Consider the following 24229-nt stretch of genomic DNA (forward strand, 5'->3'; position numbering starts at 1 on the left):
CAAAAACAGAAATGTATCCAAACTGTTTAAACCTCTTAATGTATTTCAACCTCAAGATATCAATTGTATCTGAGCACATATTTAGGCATTGCGATTTAAAAAAAGGCTATTTACGTTATTTTAAAGGTCCCATATTTTCATCTTCTTCTGTGTTTTATTCGAAGTGTTGATTCATAAGAAGATATATTTATGGTTTTAAGAACCAAAAACCATCTCATGTAGTTTTACATCTCCTCTCTCAGGCTTCTCTCTGGAGCACTAGTAACAACAGGTCAGTCAGCCAATCAGAAGAGAGGAAGCTCTGAGCTTCTCTTCTGATTGGCTGACTTTTTTCTGAGTGACCCGATAAAAATATATCAGATTTCAGGTAAAAACACTCAGAGAAACCAAATCCTGCAAGGTTTGGATGGTGGGTCCAGGTGGGCGGGGCTTGGTGACTGCTTTGTTGTGACATCACAAAGTTCCAGAAGTCCTGACGGCTGGTTTTAAGGCTCAGTTTCTGAATACAGGCTGTGTGCATTTCTCTGTGGACTGAGGCTTTGATACTTTCACAGTATTAATATAGAAGCTAGACCTGATCTATAATCACACTACACATGGACAGACCTTTATACTATATGGGACCTTTAAAAGACAGAAAACATTGGTAAAAGTTTCTGTGATTTTATGCACAGATTTGTGGCTGTTACACACACATACTGCATTTGTCTAATGAAATCCTGCAAAACACAAACTGTACATTTATATAAAATGTAAATATTTACTTTTTTGCGCAGTAAGTGAAAGTTGTAAACCAACAGTTATGTACATAGAGGATTGCATCCAAGTTTTGCTACTGAATTTCAGAAATATTGATCTTGTCTTAGATGGAAAATGGTACCAAGACAGAGACAATATTTTGCCTTGTGTGTATTTGTGTTGTTTTTCTGGCATTTTCTTTGCAACGCTTCAGGTTTAGAAATGACAAAAAACCTGGATAGATCTGAGTCTTGCATACTTTTATTCATGTCTTTGAATGCTTTGTAAGGAGGGTCAGAGCTCAGAGGGGGGAAGACCTTTAAACAGTTCACCACACCTTCACATCAGTAGTGACAAATGTGCATCACAGATATAAAGACCATCAACATGTCGGGGCTTCAGTCTCCCTATCCCAGACCACACCTCCACAAGATATGCAACATACAGAAAATAAATAGATGCATGTTAAAGGTCATTTCCATATACAAATATATTTTATGAAGCTTATTGTACAAGCATTTCTTTTTTTTTCTTACCTACAGCGTAACATTTACAAGATAGGATTGAACAGTGAAGTAGAATAACCTCTTATAAACTGCTGATATACTGTCCTGTATATACGTGTCTGTGATACCTGCACTCCAACAGACGTTAGTGAAGTTCAGACCTGGGTCGAGTCTCAACTGTAGCAAAAGCATAGGCTCCAAAACAAAACAAAACAACAACTGGTCAGCAGGCGTCATGTCTGCAGTGTGTCAGGCCACTCAACTCTGCAGCGTGCATTGCTAAAAATCTGTATTGGCACAAGATGAGGGAGCACAAACTGGAAAAAAAAAGTGTCAGTACAAAATATATAAAGTTAAACAATCTGCCCGTAGCTGTTGACACAAAATAAATGTCTCTGAAATATCAAAATAGTGAATTATTTGAAATACATTGTAGAATAAATTCCATTGACGATCATCCTTATCAAAAGAATATGCACTATGTTCACTCACTGTCGACTATTTTGTACCATAACAAAAAAAAAAAAAAAAAAAAAAAGGATTGTCAGCTGTTTGCTTTGACTTCAGCTTCATTGCAAACTGAGCTGAGATCGACCGGGCCCCTCTGACCAGGCCATGAATCAAATCAAACTTTTGAAAAGCAGAAATCCACCCATTCAAAAGGCACTTCTATCTCAAAGAGACAATAGAGTGTCATCAACATACACGGAGCTATATACAAAAACAATGTACAAGTCTATAGAAAAAAAAAGATTGCTGCTATATTTCAGTCTATTTGCTCTGGATAAATATTTGGTTTTATGAACTCTGACAAATAATGCACAGCCCGAGGCGACATGTTAACTGCTCTTCCAGATGTGCCTGCTGTTCAGAGTTGACCTGACGCACAGTACATGTGATCAAATATCACATTCCCTAATGATTTATGTAAAGTTCACTCTATACAGTAACGTTTAAAGGCTTAATGCGAACCCAGGAAAACAGATCAGCTCTCCCTGATCATTCAATATATTATATGTATTGCTCATCAGATTTGGTTTTTATTTATTAAAAAAGAAAATGGGAATTGTATGGGAACTTTTTTGCCATTGGCAGATTATACTCGCACACAATGCACAGCTCATTGTTGTCTATTCTCATCTTTATTTCTCTATTAGCAGAAACCTGTTTCTGAGGCGTCCTTTCCACCAGACAATCCCGTTTACTATAAACTTGCCAGGGGTTGGCAAGCATCAGAACCTTTGGAACGTCAGAGTTTTTCAGAATAAAATATCCAAATAACTTGTAACAGTGAAAATAAGGTTTTTACACCAATTCAACCTTTAAAAAAAAATCTAAAAAAAATGTTTTCAATAAAGATGATTAAAACCAAAATTGATGAGCTTTCATGATATGTAAGGCAAAACTGATTCCAGACCAGCGCTGTGTATTGACTTGATACTGCCTTTTTTTTTTGTGGATAAAAACTAATTTCTCATTTTGGGTGTAAATATGATTAATCATTTTAAACATAATGTAATGACATCATGTTCTGAGCTTCGATAAGACCAAAAACAAACAAGTTCAGCCTGAAGTCAGGCTCGTTGAAACCACTCGAATTAATCCTCGATGCCTGTTAAATCCCATAACTTATTTGATTTCTCTTATCGGGTCCGACAAAGGTTTCAAAATCCCACACAAGCATCAAGTGGCTTTGAGAGTCCGGTGGTTTTACATTTGTACTTAGCCCCTGTTCAACGTAGTAGTTTCTCCTTTTGATATGTTTTATCCCTTTATCTTTCCAAAAAGCGAAATCTCATAAAGCTTGAACATTTTCTTTGGCAAAGCAACGGTGTCATGTGTGTCTCCTAAAGAAGCTCAGCATGCCAACTGCTAATGAAGACCACAAATGAAAAGTAGCTTACTCTTCCGGATATAATAAACTCTTAAAATGTGGGTTCCTGTACAACACGGGAGAAGTGATCTAAACACAGATATGTAATTAAGGCTATCTACCGGTCTACATCACAATTCTGGCTTTGGAAACCTAATATATCTCTCTATAGCAGCCAAGCCAATAATTATACAATGACTTCTCGTATAGTGAATAACACAGTGATAGTACAGACATAAATACATACACATAGTAACAAAAAACCATGCAAGTGCGAGCAGAGGTGACTTTGTGGTAATGACCAAAGACAACTTCAAGCTATGAAGAAGAGAAAGATGAGAATGACCCCCCCCTCCCCCCTCTCACCCCCGACCCTCAGTTCAAACTGAGATCATTTTTCCTGAAAAGTGATTTTTTTTTTGTTTTTCCTTCAGTTTTTTTTGGTCTCTTGCGCCTCGATCTGTATTTGAATGTATCTTGATAGTGAGTTTATGATTGCGTTCACCCTGCCTGTCGCCCACCCGAGCAGCGATGATGATGATGATGATGAAGACATGAGGATAAACAGTGGCGGGAGAAATCGGAGCGTGGAGATTTGACTTTTTCCATTCCAGTTACCTTCCACACGAGGATAACTCACACGATCCATTCCTTCCCACGAACGGACCAGTCTCCTCTTCACCTGGAACAACAGGCGGTAAACTCTCCTCCAGTGCAAAAGGGAAGTTGTGTTTCAATGGGTGTTTGCGAGTGAATGAGTGTATAGACTGAGGAAAACAGGAGGAGAGAGTTGTTGTTTTGGCTGCATGTGTTGGTTTTTTTTTTTTTTTTTCTGTGTGACATTTAGTTTTATGTGAAAAGGCTTTGAAGGAACAACAACAACAACAAAAACAACAACAACAAAAAAACTATCTACAGGCGCAGGAATCTACAGTCATGTTGGGGTAGACTTTGAGCACCACGTTCTTGTCCTCGTCGAAGAAGAGGATGCTGAGGGAAGACATCTTCTCTGGGACGCAGCACGGCTCAGGGATGCCCGGGACGACACCCACTGCCCGTACTATGCTCTGGATGGTGGCGTGGTTCGACGGCTTCAGAGCCTAAAGCAAAGGGACAAAAGAGTTACTAAACTATATCAAAGATTTAAGTTTAAAAAGTACCCAGAAAACAATATAATACAAGTTTGTAGAAGCAAAAGTTTTCCTTGGATACTAATCAGTACTGCACTTTATTAGTGATTGTTTTCCATATTGGACCTGATGGGAAGGTTTTTTAACAGCTAGGGTTTTATTTTGAAAGTTCATTCTTCTCACTATCACTCAGGTCACAGAATGTGCCATTATTTTGAAAAGAAAAAAGGAATTGAATGGCATTATTTTTAACCTAAATGTTCATTGTTGACATCTGTCAAGTTCTTGGTTCTATTTTTGAGCCGCTGTACTTGCCGTAGTTGTAAATGCAGGTAGTTTTGTAGTAAAATGAGGGGTTATTACAGATGTTTCTGGTACACTCAAAACTTTTGGTTTTACCTCCAAATAAAGTGTTAATCTGGATAAACTGCTGGTGTGTTTCCAACCTGTCTGATCATCTGACAGCTCATTTGACTTTGTTGTAGTTATCTGGGCAGTCACCTTTGCGAGTACAGTTTTATTATAACCAGGGAAATGATGGACAAATGCATGAAATTAAGATGCAAGTTAAAATATTTTGGATCCCGCAGTAAAAAACTTTCACAGTTCATTTGTCAGTTAGTGCACCTATCATTTAACGCAACAATCAACAGCTGCTGGTGGATCAAAGTCTGAGCGGTAGCTCGCAGTTCCCACACATGAGCATCACCTGATCAGTTGCTTCGTGTCTTAGCAGGATCCAATAAGTGACAGGGCTCTTCCCACACGTCGCAGAACGCCCTTTAATAGCAGCTATTTAGCAGCTTCTAAAGCTTTGACCTGACAAAGGAGAAGCGACATCACAGGATCACAGGCCTGTCTGACTGAGCAGCAAACCTTCAGGAGAGGGAGGGGAGGGGACGGGACGGGAGGGGAGGTTGCCTTAGGCCCTAGGCCTTACTTCTGGGACTAATTACATCAACTACAAAGGCCGGTGACTCCAAGGTAATGAATTAAGTGGATGGAACTCGTGCATTCCGGCCATGTTTAAAATACCTGTGATGTTATCTTGTCACCAGGGGGCCATGAGCTACAAGAGGGAGCTGATGTTTAACAATCACTGCTTTGCGAGAGATCTGTCAAATGTGTAAAAACCCACGTGTTATGTTTCCTGCATCTGAAGAAGAAACATTTGGTTTACTTGAGTTGTTTCCTTCAAGCTCATTGCTCATAAAGTTTTATTGATTTTTGATGCAGAGATCATTCACCTGCTCTTCAGGAAGTTTTGATTACATCATCTGGAGTTTGACTGCTTTAACTGCATGTTTAGTGCAGAAGGCCTTCACCTTGGACTAATAATCTTTTATTAAATTGTATAAATTTAGCTCTGATGCATATCTTCAAAGACTTATTGATCTTAATTCCTACGATGTACTGCAGGAGATGAAAGAACTTCTACCACTGTGTCTAGTTTATCTTGGCAGCCGAAGATTAAAGCGAATGGCATACATTTCTGTCAGTGGTATTATCATCTATAATATAAGACAGATAGGCCTTGGGCACTTCTGATGTAAATGTTTTCCGTATTAACATAATACAGAGCAGCAACAGCAACAGTAAACGAGGGACTGATAGATCAGAATAGCCTCTTCTATTTACATAATGTTTACCATACTGCATGAGGAAACACACAAAATAAAATGAAGCCTTTTGGTCCACAACTTCCGCCCTACAATTTATAATCCGTTTACAATCAGTTTACAACAAGTGTTGGACCAAGGCCTGAAGTATAACCCAGGAACCTTTTCCCAGTGTCAACGTGCTGCCCATTATTACAAGCTGTAGCATACAGTAATTTTTCCCTCCTGTTTCATGTGAATAAAGTTTAGAGGCCTGAAATTCCAAAAATAAACCCAATACTGGTGGATAAACAGAATTTAGTATAGATTTACTGCGTTGAGGGATTGCTCCTGATCTGGCGACCCCCTATGGTTTGTCTCGTGGCATCCGGAACCACTACGGGACTCTGAGTCTCACCTTTGGCATGGGGAACTGGCAGGACCCTGAGCAGTAGTAGGCGTCAAACGACTTAGGCGATATAATCCATTCGCTCCATCCGATGTCAGCAAAGTCCACCTTCAGGTACCTCCGCGCGCAGTTCCTGGGCTCGTTCCACTGCTTCTTTCGCGCCTTTTTAATCGTCTGCTCGTCGAACTGCAGCAGGGGCATCTTGTGCCGCTGGTTTTTGCGAGACTTTTTCCTCGGCCGGCGGGCCTGCTTGTTTTCAAAAGGTTCATACGGACTCGTCTCGTCCCACCCGGTCGTCTCGTAGGGATACTCGGGCCCGGGAAGTTCATTGTTCTGCAGCGGGAGCAGAACGTTCACCGAGCGTTTGTGTCTGGGCTGTGGCTGTTCTTGTCCAGTGTTGTTTCGCTCACGCAGTCCCAGTTTATGGAAGGGGTGAGAAACGGAGCCCTCCCCTCCCACTGAATGGTGTCTCTGGAGGGTGGCTACCACGCTCTCTGGTTCTGAAATGGCAGAGTCATTGGCGTACACCAGGATGTAGGGTGAGCGGTCCGACAGGAGCTTCTTCCAGGGCTGGGGCCCTTGCGAAGCCACATCGATCCCAATGAGCAGCTCGTCGTGGTGCTTGGCTTGGTTGACCACGCGAGTCACGTCCTTCCACTGCCAAGATATGAAGTCCCTGTAGAGGGTGGACACGTTGATCCGAACGTGTCCGAGAGTCCTCATCTTGTTATCCACTGAGGCAAAACTCCAGATGACCATGTGGATGTGGCTGTGCCTCCGGGGCCCGTGGCGGCCGCAGCTTTTGGACCTGGAGCAGCCCTGGGTGCTGTTTTGAAGGTCTCCGATGTAATAATGAAGAGTGGCCGACAGAACGTCTTCTGACTTGGTGAGGGAGGTGAGGTTGAAAATCTGCAGCTGCTTCTTGTTGATAGTACCTGTGCATATAATGAGTATAATCAGAACACAGTTGTAGAAAACAGTTTCAAAATGTAATTATGGTCTTCCCTGTATTGACGTAAAACTGTACCTGCCACGCAGATACAGTTGGTTTTATTATCCCTGGTTCTGAGATACAGTTTGTGTCTCTAAGATTGTTTAAAAAATTGAACATAAACATCTTTTTTCCAGAAACAGCATCCTCATTATTACTGAGGACAATCCACACTGTTAACAGTTTTAAGATGGACTCTTTCCTCTGAGGACGGTAGTTTCAGGGAAGATTGTTCACAGTGAATCATCCAAAGTAACCAGGACAATGTTTCTGGAAAGACACTTTGTTTTAAATAATATTCCAGTGCTTTAAGCAACACCATTTAAATTCCTCACATGTTCATTGTAATGGGGGTGGAGGCCGAAACCTCAAGATATCTCAGAACCTGGCCAAATAAAACCAGAACCATCTGCCTGGCTTGATACCATTAGGGGTAAGTAAAAAAAACATGTTAGTATTTTGGGTGAGCTGACCCTTTATATGCCGTGATATACAGCTACCAGGCGATAGGAGGCAGTATAATCTAACAAACTTTGACCCTCAGTGGAGAGCGGTCGTCTTTAACAGTGTCCTGGTGATAATAACACAGCGAAGCCTCCGAGTCATTTAGAGCTTATAAGATTAAAGTTATTATAATAGTTAAAGGAGAAAACACTTGTAAAAGCATTTAAATGCAGAAGCTCACTGCGGAGGGGACACACTCTCTGTGCGGTAACAGGCAGGCTGGGCAGCTGCCAGATGTTGGCTCGAGGGAAAATCTGTCTAGACTATCTGACAGTAAAATCTCAAGGCGTGAAAACAAATGTGGCGGCAAACAATTTTGAGTTATACGCGGAGATCTGGTGCGAAATCTCTGCCTCTGGCGCGGGGAAGAGGTAACAGGTTGATCACATTTCCACGACTGGATCAACAGGTGGATTTCAGTTTCAGCTCAGCGAACTCGCACGTGAACGGCACCAATATCCACCGCTTTTATTTTTTGTCAATTATTTTGTTTGTTTTAAAGCAAAAATCAGGATTATAAAGATTTACCTGCTGAAACGTGTGGGTGGGTTTTTAAAAATTGCGCACACGCTCCATTAAAAAAAAATACGCTCGTTGCACTTGTAATGTGCGTATAATTCTAACTGAGTAAGACAGAAGGACACGTTACCAGATCCAGTTTACATTTCCATTATTAATATAATGAGACATGTTCGTATTATCTTTATACACTGGTAGAAATCCGCGCTGTAAACGTGCGTAAAACTTTGGATACATACCCCAGTGCGCTTTGAAACTGCGGACAGTGTTTCCGTCCTTGAAGGGAAATCCAGCCCGGTTGTACTTCGCGTAAAGCATCTGCATGTGTTCCGTCATTGTATCCTGTAAAAGCAGATCCTGGTCTTCCTTCGCCGGGTGTTTTTTATCCACCGAATGCGTAAAATCCACCTTTCGTCTCTCGGGGATATTGTCTGTCTTCAGCATCGCGCAGTATCCAACGCACAGATAACTCCATCCGTAAAGCAGTACGACCACAAACCGAGAGTAGAGAGCCATGCTTGAGCCAAAGCGAAGGTAGAAACGGGGAAAAATAACAGTTGAGGAAAACTTAGCAGGTTTCCAGAAGTGGTCCCTATCTCCAAAAAGACATACCATCACCTGAGGAACAGTCCTCTGTGAGAAAATGATACCATCACCTCTGACACCAGTCACAGCGAGAGAGGAAGGGGGGCAGGGGGGGGAAAGAAGAAGAAAATAAGAGCGTTATCCAAAGTTGTCTCTCTGCTTGTGTTAAGTTGCAGGTCTAAACGTGCAACAGGCAGTGGATGATAAAAGTCCCGCAGCGCGCAGCAGAACTAAAGCTGCTCAAACACCGACGCTCTTGGTTTTTGTATCCGAGCTCTGAGCTGATTTCGGGACCAGCAGTCAACCGTGCCCCCGTCTCAGCTTTCATTGAAGGTAAAGCATGTTGTGCTTGGTATTATAGGGCTTGTGGGACCAGCTGGGTATTCCTCTCTCTCTCTCTCTCTCTCTCTCTCTCTCTCACACACACACACACACACACACACACACACACACACACACACACACACACACACACACACACACTCAGAGAGAGAGAGAGAGAGAGAGAGAGAGAGTTTCCTGTTCAGGATACTTTTACGCACATTCAGCCTGGGGACAAATTATCTCATGTTATCAGGGGCTGGAGGAGGTTGTTTTGTCAGTTGATTCGAGACGGATTTTTCAAAATATTTTCATTAAAGGACATTCCATCGATCTGTTGAACTGATTTCCACACCTAAACTGCTGCGGCAGAGGAGCAGCCCCCTCCGTGCTTAATTTGTGCTCCGCAGAGCTGTGCGTCTGGGCCGCGCTGCTGAATGAAGCGGCTTATTGGCGGCATTAAAGGCTCTCTCCCCTATTTAGTTTTGTTCAATGGAGTTAAGCACACACATCCTGTACCATCACGGTCCGATCCGGATGCTGTACTGTCCCCACTCCCCACCCCCCCCCACACAAAACAGCCCATCCAGCCGGGGTTTAAACACCCCACCCAGCCGACTTCCACCCCCCGCCACTGGGCTTCTCTTTCAGGGGCACCCGTGAGGAAATGATTAGGGCATTTCCCCGCCCTTGGACATCTGATGGCAATAATATTAGCATGCCATGTCCTTCATAGCAGTCAACACGCTGCACGCATTTAACCCCTGCAACTGGGAGGAGACGGGCAGCACAGCATCAGTATAAACAACAGCAGTGACGTCAGCTGGGGGCAACTCAAAACAATCAATCCATAATCAGTGCACTTTTCTTCTTCTTCTTCTTTCTAATTTGTATTTAAACTAAAGTATGACGTCATAACTGCTGTGACATTATAGATCTAAAGGTATTAGATCTGTTTTCATCCAGAGTTTAACTGAGGGCAGAAATGAGATGATTTGTATGAGTTCACATTGTCATATTGCACAATATAACATGGATAGGTCTACATGCTACGGAAGTCAGCTGATGACTGATAGTTGTCAATAACAGAAAACAGTAAAATGAAGGAAGAGAAGTTAAACCGCCGTCCGTCTTCATGAGTGTCAGGATGAGTTTGAGGCCTGTTGATCAGCCCGGAGGTCTGGTTCGTCCTGTGGAGGAACTAATCCGTTAACTGCACTGAAAGCACTCGTCACTCATCATGAATCATATTTCTTGCTCGTAGGCTGATGTTTAAATCTTGACAAGAACTTTCCAGTACTATGCACTTTTTTTTCTTTTTATGAATGGAACAAACCAGATGACGAGACTGGAACTAGAACATTTGTTGAGTTGAGTTTAAACGGTCTCCTATTAAAAGATGGCTGTGGTTTTGAATGCACAGAAATGTTCCTCAACTTGTGTTTTTCTATTTGTTTTTATTCTTTTTAGTCTGCTGTTGATGCCATCTTGGAAACTGCAGAGAAGTTTTCCCGTTGGCTTTGGTTTGAAGAGGGGTGACGAATGGCATAGTGGCCTACCTGCACACACTTTGGGACCTGGTCATCCCTGGCTGGGTCACCCAGGTGAAGGTGTCTGAGGTTCAGACCCGAAACAACTGACGACCCCGGGGTTTATCACTAACGATGTGTCCAGGTTGCTCCTCGAGCTGCGTCATAAAACTAGTAAAGAATGAAAATAAAACAACATAATTTGTTCTAACAAGAACAAGTTTATTGAATTAACTCTTCAGGGTTATTGCTCCATATTTTACATCAGGTTTAACATGCTAGACCATGTGATTCAGACTTCATCCATTGCATTGTCTGGGCATTGTTATCAGAAACTCATAGTAATGAATTTTAACCATATTGTTTCCATCACATTTGGTTCAATGGAGAACTTCACTATTTTGTTTTTTCGTCCATCTAAAGCCGCTAATGAAATGTCAAACACTTAAAGACGCCTCAGAGTTTAGAGACACCGGAACAGTGTGAATGCGACTGAGTAGTGGCTCAGTTTAGTCTGAATCCACCTCTTTACCTCATGTTGTGTATATTAGGGGCAAGTCAGGCCTCAAACTAATAAAACCACGCTTCAGTTGAAACCCCAACAGCTTAAAAGCCCAGTAAAAGAAATGAAGAGGGATATAAGCATTTAAATTACACTTTATTGTGAAATCATTAGTTTACAGACACATGATCTGTCTGGGTGCAGTTCCAGTAACTTGTTTTCTTCTTTTTTTTTTTTTTTTTAGCTTTGGTCTTCCACAGAGGTAAGGCACATAAAAAGTGGCCTGAGTGATGCACATGCTTGTCTGTCAGTCCACCAGTATTTTTACATTTCATGTGCACATCTGCTGTTTTGATTGGTGGGTGTTTGGAGCGGCCGATGCCACTTTTCAGGGGAGCAGTGGAGCATGCCGTTCCGTCACTATCACCAGGCCACATGAATGAGCTGCGGCCTGTAAACCGTTAAACAGCTGTGGACCAGGGCGAAATGTCCATTTGCCACCCGGTCGGTTTCAACTCTTAACTTCCAACAGAACACAAAGCAGAGAGTGAGACAGTCAGGTGGACGGTTCATTGGTTGCGACAGACTTCGCCTTGAGGTTAAATCTGGGCTTTTTACAAAGAGGTCGAGGAAGAGATGACATTCCCAACACAATCCTTCTGTCAGATCTGAATGTGTTTCTAATCCTCGTCGGTCCAGTTTGTTTTGTTGAAACAACAGCAAAGACAAACCAGTTCTTTCAGAGTCCTTTTTAACATGAGAAGACAATTAAAAAAATATATTCGAAGACATCAAAAACAAGACAACCCAGTCACTCAAGTTAATTTTTTTTAACTCCTTAAGACTTCAATGAACTTCAACCCCACAATTCACATCTTTAAAAAAAACAACAAAAAAAAACAAAATTAAAACCAAAAACCAAAAAAACAGAAACCACTAACTAAGAAAACCCAAAACCAGACCCCCATCTTTCAAACCCCTGCTTTTAGAGAACCAGAACCCATATCCTTGTGTCACACTACACATATTGTTTCAATGAGGCCACCGGGGTCCGATTCAGTCCAAACAGACAAACAGATGCAGCCAGTGGAAGGCTGCTCCGGTATCAGAGACGTCAGAGGTTTTTCAAGGAAAGAACTAATATTTTTAAAACGTGTAACTTTCAGAAATACAGCAGAAAGGAAGCAGGGGACATGAGTACAAGGGAATATTAAATATGGCTGCCACTGTGTCAGTTTAAAGGAATAGTTCAGTGTGTTTAGCTGCAGGTAAGAGACAGTTAGCTTAGCTAGCCTAGCGCTGTTTAAAGGTAAAAAAAAAAAAAGAAGAAACAAACTGCCACAAAGTTTGCTGTGTGAGTGCATTAAACAAGCGAGATATAAAATGTTAATTAATGAGCTTCAGAGTTGCTGGTAGTTGGATTTACCTTTTGCAGAGACTAGCTGTTTCCTCTCGTTTCCTGCCTTTATGCTAAGCTAAGTTAATTTTCATATCCACTGTAAACCAGTGGCGCCTTAATGCACAGGCTAACCGGGCCTCCAACCAACCAGAGGCCTCATGGTACATGAGCCTAATTATTTTGTATCATGAGGCCTCTGGTTGGTTGGAGGCCCGACCGGGACAGGTTTGTCATCATTGTACGAAATGCTCCGCCATACTTATACTGGATTCCAGTAAAAGTGCGGGTCCCAAACCTCCATAGCCCTGGGGTCTACATTAATGTTAATGCGCCCCCGGTACAGGTTTCTAACTCTCAGAAAGCAAATAAACATATTTCCCCCCCAAAAATTTCAAACTATTCTTTTAAAGACTTTTGTTTTTCCATTGAAAGGTGAATTTGTTTTCCGTTCATCATCATAAGAAAACTGATTTTTTGCAACATTGACACTGGACTCTGTTGAGCATCTTCATTTTACAGCGTTGTGGGGAGCCATTGTAAAAAGTGGGACAAGTACATTACTGACTCAAAAGTCTACAGAAAATTGATTTATTAACAAATAACTAAGGTCCTGTAATTTGCTTGCTTATAAACACAGATAATGTTACTGGAACAGATTCCTACCATGTGCTTCAATAACAAAAACTAAAAATTTCAATCCACTAATTAAAAGGGAATCAGCTGCTAAATGTCCTCTGTACTTCCTAAATCACTTCTAAAGAAGCAGAGCTGCAGAGTTGTCTTCCATTAAAAAATGTCAGAGTGAATGACTAATATGTAAATGATAGAGCACTTTGATGTCCTGTAAAGTGTGCCCTGCATCTGGGAACATGCGGAATGCTTTAAGCCCATTACCCATTCTTCCAGTCCAACTGGAGCTACCGCAGCCTGGGGGAGGACATAAAAGCAACCCCCATCATCTTTCAAAGCTCTTACGCCTTTAATTTGTTTAGACAAACAGCCCAAAACATGCCAGGCCAAACCATGGAACGAGCCCGGGGTCCCCGAGCAGGTTCCTGCCCCTAACTAAGACTGCTGCTCAGGGAATGTCAAACAAACTGCGCCAAACTGGGCCTCGCTCTTCACTCTGCAGCATGGAATTAAAAAAAAAGAAATTGGTGCCAAGTGTAGAATAAGATTGTTTGTAGTAGTAATAGAACTATAATGTCACAAATCTGAGGTTATTTGTGAGGAAACATCCAAGTTGTCACACTATAGTCCACCCACTTCTTCCTCTGGGAATCTTCAGTTTAAAGTGTTTTTGTTTTTTACTGCAGCACCTCCACCCAGATGGCATGCATGATATGAGGGGAACAGTTTGTAAATGATGGTGCAACTACAGCAACTCAGTCAAATTAGAGGCTTCCAGTGCTCTCCAATATGTGCCATATGTATGAACGTGTCAGCAGCAGCAGCGGAGGTAGCAGCGGCAGCGGCGGCGTCTGAAGCTCAGACTGTCCTGATGTTGTGGTCGTAGATGACGACATGGACGTAGAGGTCCGACTGCAGGAATGTCCTGTTGGAGTCCTCACCGGGTCCAGACTGGAACCCAGCACAGATGTAGAGCAGTTACGAGGGCTTGTTTGGACAGTGTTAGCTATAGTGCATAATGGTGCATTCAGACTAAATGCAAAGTGAATTTCCACTTTGCTTCATCCGTGTAAATCGGTGTTTTCGCCGTGTTTATTCATCAGTCTGAATTTGGACGGATCTCAAAATGTAACGAAACATCAAGTCCTTTGCTTTTTTTTGCTCTTAATAGGAAAGTGTTTGCTCAGGCAAATGTTTTCAGGCCACGTGGATGCATCGGCTCACGGTGCCGCTTGTGCCTTTTCCGTTGACTTTACATTTACATTTACACTTCCTGTAAAAATCGCTTCGCTTTCAGTCTGAACACACCATGATGGAAGGTTCGTTAAAGAAGCATTAAGCAAATTTTGACCATGATGGCGCTGTGTCTCTAAAGCAATTACACTCCTAATACAGTCGCTAGCTCAAACATGCTTCTCTGGGCTGCATGGAAGGTGGTCTTTTCTTCAACGTAGCCAAGACATTTACGTGTATCTTCTTCAGGTAATAGCTGCTAGCTAATCCGGCTTATAAACAAGCTAGTCGCTAACTTTTTCTCTCTGTCATTTAGTGCTGGACAGGAAGCGTACAACACCTTTCACATTACACAGAATAATTAGATTCAAAGGTAACATAAATAAAAATATCTCTTAATACAGGTTTAAAATGTGAAGGCTGCCACAGATAGAGTGTGTTAGCAATTAAACCAAACCGCAGATATCCAGAACACATCTCTTTATAATAACAGGTACATTAAAGGGGAGGCGACTGTAACTGTTCATTTTCCAAAGATGTTTTGTGTTACTTTGAACGTCCGAACTGACGCGGCCCCACCGCTAAGATGTGAAGCCGCTGCCAGCTGGGAGCATTTATTTAAGGCTAAGTGTGTCAAAAGCTTCTAGTGGGAGTGTATCCATAGCCAACCATTACACTCAATTTACACTTTTACCTCAAACACACTTGTGGGTGTCCTAATAAGTGAGGCGGTCTTCCTTTGCAAGTTCAAAAGAGCATCAATAAAAATAGACCAATAAAAAAAAAAATTAAAAAAATGACCTCATAGACACATTAAGAGAAAATGGGAATCATTGGGTGAACTAAATGATAAGCATGTATTTAAACGGAAAACCAAAATGTGTCATTAACACTCACGTCATCTAAGTAGCTTCCTCTGTTCTTCAAACGTCAGCTTCAAGAGGTTTTGTTTAGATTGAATCAAGCCATTGTCATAACTGAAATATGAACCCCCCCACCCCCCACCCCCAACCTTCCACAACCCACTTTTTTGGCGAGGACAGAAAAAGTGGTCATGGTATGACAAAGGCAGAAAAACAAACAAACCACCCGAAATGAGTTGATGTGAGCCTTGATTCTGGAAGCTTCCCCTGCGGATCTGTGGCCACATGAGCAGCTAGTGAGCTCATGGTGGGTTAAAAAAGCCGGATGGTTCTGCGCTGCTCTGTGCCGAGCCAATGTGGGCTGAGCTGAGCTGAGCTGGGATCTGGGCACAGGGGTGGTTTGCTGTGTCTGGCTTCCTATGCCTCCTCTTGTGTTTTTAATAGACAGCCTGGTCGGGGCGGTGCTCGACCGCAGTTAGAACACTGTGCTGCCATTTTGGCGATTGGCCTCAAAAACGCAGTCCCCACAGCTCCGTCGGCAATTTCAAAATAGTTCAGCCCCACCAGCTACTTCCCTACCCCCCCCCCCCCCCCCCAGCAAAGAGGGAAACTAGAGAGAAAAAAACACCGTCTGTCAGTCGTTAGTCTTCCAGGGCCCCTGTCGGACTGCGAGTGTGGAGGAAGCACCTGTCTCGACCCCTTGATCCTCAATTCTTTGTGCAGGTGGAAAGCAAATATCTTTCCCTCCCACTGATTTCTTTCTCTCTCTCTCTCTCTTTGCAAGTGTTTCTTTTACAGTGTAGTCTCCCTCTTTAAAATTACTATCTCATATCTGGGGTCGATTAAGACTCATTAAAAACCAGGTGATTAGTAAAGTGGGCAGAAAGTTGTATTCAGTGGTTAAATCCAGAGACAGTGGGAAAAGGTCCTGGTTCGTATTAAACAAACAGGATGTTGTGGGTACGTGGCGAGTTAGTCACCTGAGCCACAAGGACGATAAAATTAGTTTTTTAAAGTTGTTCCTGTTGCAGAAAAAAAAAGATTTGAAGAGAGATTTTTTTTTTTGGACCTTTCCAAAGCAAAGAGGCTCTTTGCTTTGCAGGGACATTTTTACTGCCGTGGAACAGGTGAACTGATCTAATTAGCCGGACCATTTGTCTCCCTGGGGCTTAAAAACAAAGCATGACAACACACACACACACACACACACACACACACACACACACACACACACACACACACACAAGAAGAAAAAAAAACCTACCATGGGGTCCACATTCAGGATCTTTTTGTCCCTCTTGTTCTTGAAGAGAAGGCCGTTTGGGTCGTCGTAAATCACTTCAAAGTTGGGGCTGGAGTTGGACGTGGACACCTGCGTCTTCCAGTTGTAGAAGCTGTAGGGAAAAAAAAGGTAACAATAATGATTAGGTGACATTTAGCTGTTTAAAAAAAAAAAAAAAACTACAGGAAAGTAGTTTTTATGTTGCTGTCTGTCTGTGTCGCCCAGACATTTGGTTTATTTTTGCTTTTTTGGGCCCACACAGACGTTGCTTAAGAGACACATTTGAAACCCATGTATTTGAATGAAAGGATGCAACCCATAGAATTCAGGCAGGGTGGGGGAGTGCTGCGGTGTGGTTTTATTTTATTTTTTTTATTTTTTGTTGTTGTTGTCAAATAAAAACAGTTGAAAATAGGTCAGCTTTAGATGAGAAACCAACAAAACCAATCTGTACTGTTGCTGACTTTGCATTCAGTCTTCTCTCTCTCTCGCCCTGTGCTGCGACGTACCTAGCGTCTTCAGAGCTCCTTACAGTAGGTTTCACTGTCTAAACAGGGGCCCTCAATATTCAGTATGGATGTAATATAATAATCTTTATTCATTTGGGTTTCAAAGAGAATAAAAACAGATAAAAACAATGAAAAACCAATACAGATTAACTAAATAAAAGTAAGTTTAAAGAGGTTTTCCTCAGTCAGATCTCAAGGTGAGAGCTTTAAAAGTAATCAATAAAATCTATTCTAAAACTAGACGAGACAAGTAAAAACACTGTTGCAGGGATCCCGGCGGGGTGAAGGCATGTAAAATAGTGGATGTAGTGGATGCAGCAAGTTAAAACAGCCAACAGTCAATTCACTTCACTTGAAATTCAAAAGCATCAGGAGTTTTGCTTTAGATTGGACTGTGATTGTCTCGTGGCCTCACTGCAACACAACACTGAAAAGAAAAGTGTTGTTCCATTTTCCAGTCATAAGCAGAGATGAGAGTCAAGGTGGGTGAGCTTTGCAAGGTGAGCATGTTTTTTTGGATTTGAAATAGGACTCGGCGACACTTGTGTTTCAGCTTCAAGTGTTTGCACATAGCAAATAGTGATGTTTTGAATGTTACGTCTCTTGGTTTGAAAAAACGATTTAAAGACTCCCTCCGACGAAGAACAGGTCATATGATGTTATATCATGAGTGACATAATCAACAACACCGTGAGTGTTTCCAGCTTGAACTTTGACAGTCCAGAACCAATGACACTCTCATAAAAACAGATTCAGGGTTTCATACGTCACAAACCTAAGGAACCAATCCTGTCAACTTGTGGGGATGAGGGGTGGGGCTAAATTCACCTGAAACCTTGTCAGTACAGAGAGAAAGAGAGAGTTAGCATTAACACAACCGCTAACACTGTGTCAGCCACTGCCGGTTACAAGCTAACAAACAACATAAACAAATAAGAGATGCTAACTACACTAACCGTTCTGATCCGTCTGCTAGTGTCTGGTTCTGGTCTCAACAGACTGAGTCTCTCTGATGTTTCCTCCACTAACCATCTTGACGCTCTTTCACCTGTCCACCTGGAGCAAGCAGGCGGTGGGCGGGGCATAAGGTCTGATCCACATTTCTCAATGAGGAACTAAGAGGAGATGAGCTTCAGACCCAGTTTTCTCTTTTTATGTGGGAAAACCAGGTTGAACTAAATTTCAATCATCAGTGAGTGCTACCTGACCATGTGGCATTCTGTTTCTTCGGATCATTTTCCTCTACAATCTCACACAGCAGGAGCAGGAGGCTTTGAAACAACACGAGCAATACACATCACATTGAGGTCACGACTCAGAGTGTTTCACGGAGGGGGGGGGACTTTAAAGATTACAGAGCATTACACAGACACCGTTACCGTATCGATATTCAACGGCCCAGTTTTGCTTTGCAGAGGAGAGAAGGAAGGAAAGAACCTGCAGAGATTCTGTTTCTCTTTGCAAGAGAGGGAGAGAGAAGGTACAAGTCTGTTTCCAATTTGATCTTGAGGGCGCTGTGTTGGAGTTCGCCAAGCCCGGCATTAGAGTAAAGCTGTGGGTAATAAGCAATTGAAACCAAAGAAAGGGTTGAATTCCAAAATAAATGGCCGATTAATTTACAGCATCCGATTGGATCCTGCTCTGCTTTTAGGTTTTCTGTTATTTTTGACACAGCAGAGCAGAAGTGTGCAAGTTTGTGACGGAGTCAAAGGGACACTCGTAATACGTTAATACATTTAAAGGAGTTTTTCAATTTGAGGATGTGATTTTTTTTTTTACATTTTACTTTGATAGTGCAATAATCAAGTACAGATTCCTCAAGATCCAGTAAAAAAAGATCCATATCAATTTGACATTCCCGCCATAAATTTTGGCAGATCTTCTCTTTGTGTTGATGTGAATCACAATGGGGCTGGTTGGGAATTGAAAACATCTCATTACGGTCGTGTTGAATCGTGCATTGTTCCCATGTTAAGGTTGGATTCGGCACAACCTTTAAGCTGAGAGGGGCCAGGCATGGAAATGAGAAAACCAAAGACACAAGTCTCAAAAATTGGTTTAACTTTGTTTAAGAAAAAAAAAAAAAATAGAAAAGAAAAATCAATCTGAAATGAAATAAAAAGAAGCTCTGTCTGTTTTTAATTCATCTGATTCATTTGAAACATCTTCATGTACCCAACCACTTCTTTTTTGCACTGTACAAATTTTTATTGTTAATTTATTGTTCTGGAACATGATATATACTATCACACCTTGTTTTGAAAAGAGTTATACAAACACATACTGATATTATTATTACAGTTGTCCTGTGTTTAATTTGAAGTGTTGCTGTCCATAAGAAGATATATTTGTGGTTTTGAGAACCAAAGGCTTCTCTCTGGAGCTCTAGTAACAACAGGTCGGTGAGCCAATCAGAAGAGAGGAGGCTCTGAGCCTCTCTTCTGATTGGCTGACTGTTTTCTGAGTGATCCAATAAAAATATATCAGATTTAAGGTAAAAACACACAGAGAAACCAAATCCTGCAAGGTTTGGATGGTGGGTCCAGGTGGGCGGGGCTTGGTTACTGCTTGTGACATCACAAAGTTCAGGAAGTCCTGACGGCTGGTTTTAAGGCTCAGTTTCTGAATACAGGCTGTGTGCATTTCTCTGTGGACTGAGGCTTTGATACTTTCACAGTATTAATATAGAACCTAGACCTGATCTATAATCAAACTAGACATGGACAAAGACCTTTAGACTATATGGGACCTTTAAGAAAAGTTATTAGTTCTCCGACAAGATTTTTTTATCACATATAATCAATAACAACTGCAGTAACAGACTAGGATGTTTCTCTAGCAAGTGATAAGTGTCTTATAGAGCTATACTGCCCAGGCAGTGGTGCAGTATAGTAACACAACTCCACATGTCACACGCTGAGGCACTGAAGGTTGCTTTAGCGGGCCGCGGCTATTCTCCTGAAGCAGTTTGTGGTCCAAGAACAAAGTTGGACCTCAGGGAGGAAGCTCGGTGTAAATTTGGGAAGAGGGACGTTGTGTCGTGGAGGGGAAGGGGGGGTGGGCGGAGTGGTTATGAGGCTGCAGCAACAAGTTGTAAATTTGGGACCATAACTTAGTGGATTGGTGCCAGCATGCTGCAGGTCATATGGCGCTTGCTGCGATGCTTTACCGGAGCCAACCCGTGATGAACAGAAGATATAAAGAATTAACGACCCACACTGTGTCAAATACATCTCAAAACTTACATTTATATTGTGAGAGCTCTGCAGTCTTTGAGATGTTTCCGCTGTTTGGCATGGTGTCGAGATGTTTTCTGCAGGATCTGTTGCAGAGGTAATCTCTCGTGGCACATAAAACCTGTTTGCAAATATCCATTTGCATTTGGGCCGTGAAAAAATTTTCTGACTGCAACATATTAGGCATGCGTCCTACAAATTACAAGCAAACGTATAGTTCAAGCAACATAAAAACGTACCCGTGTGGCCTTTCCAAAACCCACAGACCCCTACTATGCAACTTTGGGAAATGTAAATACGTATTTTTTGCAGAATGGAATATGCAAAGGGCCAGGTACTCCAGAGACTGACTTTACTGCTCACTGCGTGGCTTTCCTGGATTGGCTACTTGTCATATTCTCGAAGACAGTTATTCTGAATAAGAGGAAAGGATCTATCTCTGGAGGCTCAAACCAAGGCTGAATATCTTGACCCAGATCTAGACCCAGATCCACCTCCAGGGAAAAAATTCAGTCTATTCCTAGACCACATTTAAGTGGTCTAGGAGTGCTGAACAGAGACATTAAACATCATTAAAATGAGATTGCTAAACAAATAAAAAGAAATATACTAGAAGAAAATATAAAGGCATGATCTTAACAGCATAAAGACTTTAGTCATTTTCTTTTAAAGATTGGACTTCTTCTTCTTGACCGATTCTGGTGTGAAAGCAATTAAAACACTCTCAAAAGCAATTCTGTGGTAAATATTACTATAGGACAATAACTAATGATATTATGGTATTATTGTCCTAAAGTCTTTCCATCCATCTTCTTCTGCTTATTTAGGGGATCATGGTCATCAGTCCACAAAACATTTTCCCAGTAGTGTTGCGAGAGAGCCAAGCTGTTCTTTGGTGACCTTTTGGCAGGGCTGCAGTGATGTTTTGGGAGGAGCAGCGGCTTCTTCTGTATCAACTCATGAACAGTTTGTCCACTGACTGTGGACTGATGAAGAACTAAGGTCTTCGAGATGACTCTGTAACCCAGAGTCACTGACAATTTGTTGCGAGGCCTGGTTCACATCAGCTGGTGTTTCTTGTGAATGAGAAGAAAACTCAAGATCTGGAGCAAATTTACACGTAAATGGAGGGTAATTCAAAAGGTTTCACTGACTTTTTCTCGCCACTGTATATTTTTATACGAATTTAAAACATGATGAATTTCAGAACATGTAACACCGGATAAAATCTGATGTGTCAGATATCGGTCGACCGTCTCCTGCCAGCTGTCGGAGTAATCTCATGTCCAGGAAACACATGCACGGGACGCCTTTGAACAGTACACACTGTGTGGGGAAATACACTGATGCATAAAATTATAAGGTATGATAGGACAAGAGGTCTGGCATTTTTTTCTCAAGTTGCCAACAGAGCTGAGTAAAGCAGGTTGAGAATAGACTGCTGCAATGCCCCAATTATGAAATACAAATTGAGGTTTTTCCCTTAAAATTATATTGTCTGAGACCTGCTCTCAGACATATGCATACTTCTTCTCTTTGTAAATTAGATCTGACAGTGTTTCAGTGACTATTTATACCGAGATGCCATACAACAATTAACATTTTTCTGGTCAACCACTTTTATTCCATGGTGAACCGCTTACTTTTGCTGAAGAAATGGGACAGATGTGAGATATTTTAACACTGAACATGAAAAAGACTGACGGAAAAAAAAAACAAAAAACTTTTTTTTTTGAAGCAACGCCGAGAATTTCGTTCATACGTTACTTGGATGTGTTTATTGGCTCCACCTCCCTCACCGTCCCATATGAACTGTCACCGGGGCAACTAAATGCACGGTCGGTGCACATTTGGTCACAAAGAAAGCTCCTGCAGCTGGATGGCACCACACCCAGACACATGGACCAGTAAAAGTGTGAGAACCTGGATTTGGTGGAAACAATGACGGTGCTCGCAGCACCGGTTCCTGGTTCCCTATGCATTTACCATGGCTATTTGACACGTGCACTGTGTCTTTTCACTTTCCACAGTTGCCGTGCTTAGCTCTATTGTTATCTCCAGGCGGTCATTTTCCAGGGTAATGTCAACAGTCTCATTATAGGGCTCAGAGGAGCTGGACTCTCTGCGCTGGACGATGTATATCATAAAACAGCAAATACCTAGAATGTGTATTCACTTTTTTCTGCAGAGACTGAAGAATAAAAGTCCAGTAACTGTTTCTGAAGTTAATGTTTCCAGTATAAATCACTAAAAAAGGCCTCTTCAGTGTTGAGAGGCCGAGCGTAATGGGTTGAATTTACTTTTAAGCCTTGTGGGGGTGTCACGGGCCTGAGTCAACGGCAAATCACAGATACCCATATCCAACCTACACACCTTTAATTCATTTTCCTGTTAGCTTTGGTTTCATCTGGGAATTTCTTAATATTAAAACATGGGTGAGGTGTACCTGTCTCTATGAACCTTGGGTAATTCTGTGCTATTGATTTCATGTCTTCCTTATCTTTTTGTCAGTATTTCTATTTCTAATGGATAGAATAAGGGGAAATCAGATTAAAATAAAAAATAAATTGAATTAAAAATGATCAATAGCACAAAGGTCTGATGGGAAATCAGCTTGTATCAACACTACTGTAAACTTTCTTTTACTTAAAGGGGTCTGGTGCAGAATTATGAGCTTTAACGTGTTCTAGCCCCATTTGTCTCTTCTCTTTTGATTACAGGAGATATTTTCTGAGCTGTAGAGCTGAAACAATGTGTTGATTGATCGATGAAAAGGAAACTAATATCTAATAATCAGTTAATAGTCTCACTGGTTTAATCAGGCAGAAATACCAAGCGTAACAACAAACCAGTTCCAGCTTCTTACATGTGACGATTACCTGCTTCTTTATCTTAAATCATTTGAAACTGAACAACTTTTAGACTGGTGGTTAATGGTAGACATTTCTTTTTACTTTTCAAAGACTAATTGATTAATCAAAAAATAACAGATTAATCAATAGTAAAAATAATGGTTAACTGCAGCCCTACAAGAAGACCTTTTTTATTCTAAACTGCAGCAATCAGCCTCTTCTTGCAGCAGAAAACACAGGGACATAATGTGTGTGTGTGTGTTTGTGTGTGTGTGTGTGTGTCTGTGTTTAAATGCATGATGGCACTGGTTTATTGTACAGGTTGTTACATGATGGTTATATGTGCTGCAGGGGTTTTTATTTGGTTGTGTTGATGTATCTCTATGACTGTATGTCTATGTTTTTATATGTTGTCTTTCAGTGTAAAGCACAGTGAGTTTACTTGTTAATGAAATGTGCTATATGGATAAAATTGCCATCATTACTTAAAAAACGATGTTTTTTTTCTTTTTGTAAAATGAGACCAAAGTGAACACAATGACCATTACACACACTGTAGACACTCACACTTAACAGAAATGGATAGTTAAGCTAAATATCGTCTATTGTTATACATTAAGGCCAAATTGCATATTTCATGTTGTTTTAATTTGCCCTCAAGTGCTCCATCAGGGCTACACACACACACACACACACACACACACACAGCAGTGATACAACTGGAGCTCAGGAGGCTAATAGCACCTTCACTGAGAGAGGTCGGGGGTCATCCTCTGTTTGTTAAAAGAGTCCCAAAGACTACAGGCGACCGGCCCCGATGTCTTCACTCATATTCATAGGAATGCTCACTAATGACAGCTTATCAGTCCTCTATGATAACACACTGACCACGAAGATTGATGGTCACAGATAAGAGGTTGTGTCATTGTGAGACGTCCAGCCACCATTTCAGATGTTACACGTCAACGGCATGAACGGAGCAGCCAATCAAACTTGGCAGGAGGTCTTGGAGGCAGAGCT

At 41.6% G+C, this 24229-nt stretch overlaps 2 protein-coding genes across 3 annotated transcripts in view; both read right to left on the reverse strand.

The window, feature by feature from the left end:
- Nucleotides 1-981: 981 nt before the first annotated feature.
- bmp3 (bone morphogenetic protein 3) lies at nucleotides 982-9178 on the reverse strand. The gene is made up of 3 exons (XM_056375690.1): nucleotides 8508-9178; nucleotides 6264-7189; nucleotides 982-4217 (listed from the first exon to the last, which is right to left on the reverse strand). The coding sequence occupies exons 1-3, from the start codon at nucleotides 8881-8883 to the stop codon at nucleotides 4026-4028; spliced, it is 1494 nt and encodes a 497-aa protein (XP_056231665.1). The 5' UTR covers nucleotides 8884-9178; the 3' UTR covers nucleotides 982-4025.
- A 1487-nt stretch (nucleotides 9179-10665) lies between these two features.
- The window catches only part of cfap299 (cilia and flagella associated protein 299), a 77547-nt gene continuing 63983 nt past the window's right edge, over nucleotides 10666-24229 (reverse strand). The window contains exons 5-6 of one of the 2 annotated variants that reach the window (XM_056375692.1): nucleotides 16595-16724; nucleotides 10666-10874 (exon numbers count right to left, since the gene is read on the reverse strand). In XM_056375692.1, the coding sequence (XP_056231667.1) occupies nucleotides 10833-10874; nucleotides 16595-16724 (172 nt within the window). In that variant the 3' untranslated portion in view covers nucleotides 10666-10832. Of the gene's footprint in view, nucleotides 10875-11342; nucleotides 14186-16594; nucleotides 16725-24229 lie in introns of those variants that run through there. The other variant, XM_056375691.1, reaches the window with a different exon arrangement.

Source organism: Seriola aureovittata, chromosome 5 (assembly GCF_021018895.1).
Source record: "Seriola aureovittata isolate HTS-2021-v1 ecotype China chromosome 5, ASM2101889v1, whole genome shotgun sequence".
Taxonomy (NCBI): domain Eukaryota; kingdom Metazoa; phylum Chordata; class Actinopteri; order Carangiformes; family Carangidae; genus Seriola; species Seriola aureovittata.

Bases quoted from the DNA above. Each gene is read 5' to 3' on its own strand.
- bmp3 (XM_056375690.1), bottom strand. From the start codon at position 8,883: ATGGTATGTCTTTTTGGAGATAGGGACCACTTCTGGAAACCTGCTAAG. The intron at 7,190-8,507 runs GTATGTATCCAA...TTATATGCACAG, and splicing joins CAGTTTCAAAGCGCACTGGG to GTACTATCAACAAGAAGCAG. The intron at 4,218-6,263 runs GTGAGACTCAGA...CCTTTGCTTTAG, and splicing joins GCCAGTTCCCCATGCCAAAG to GCTCTGAAGCCGTCGAACCA.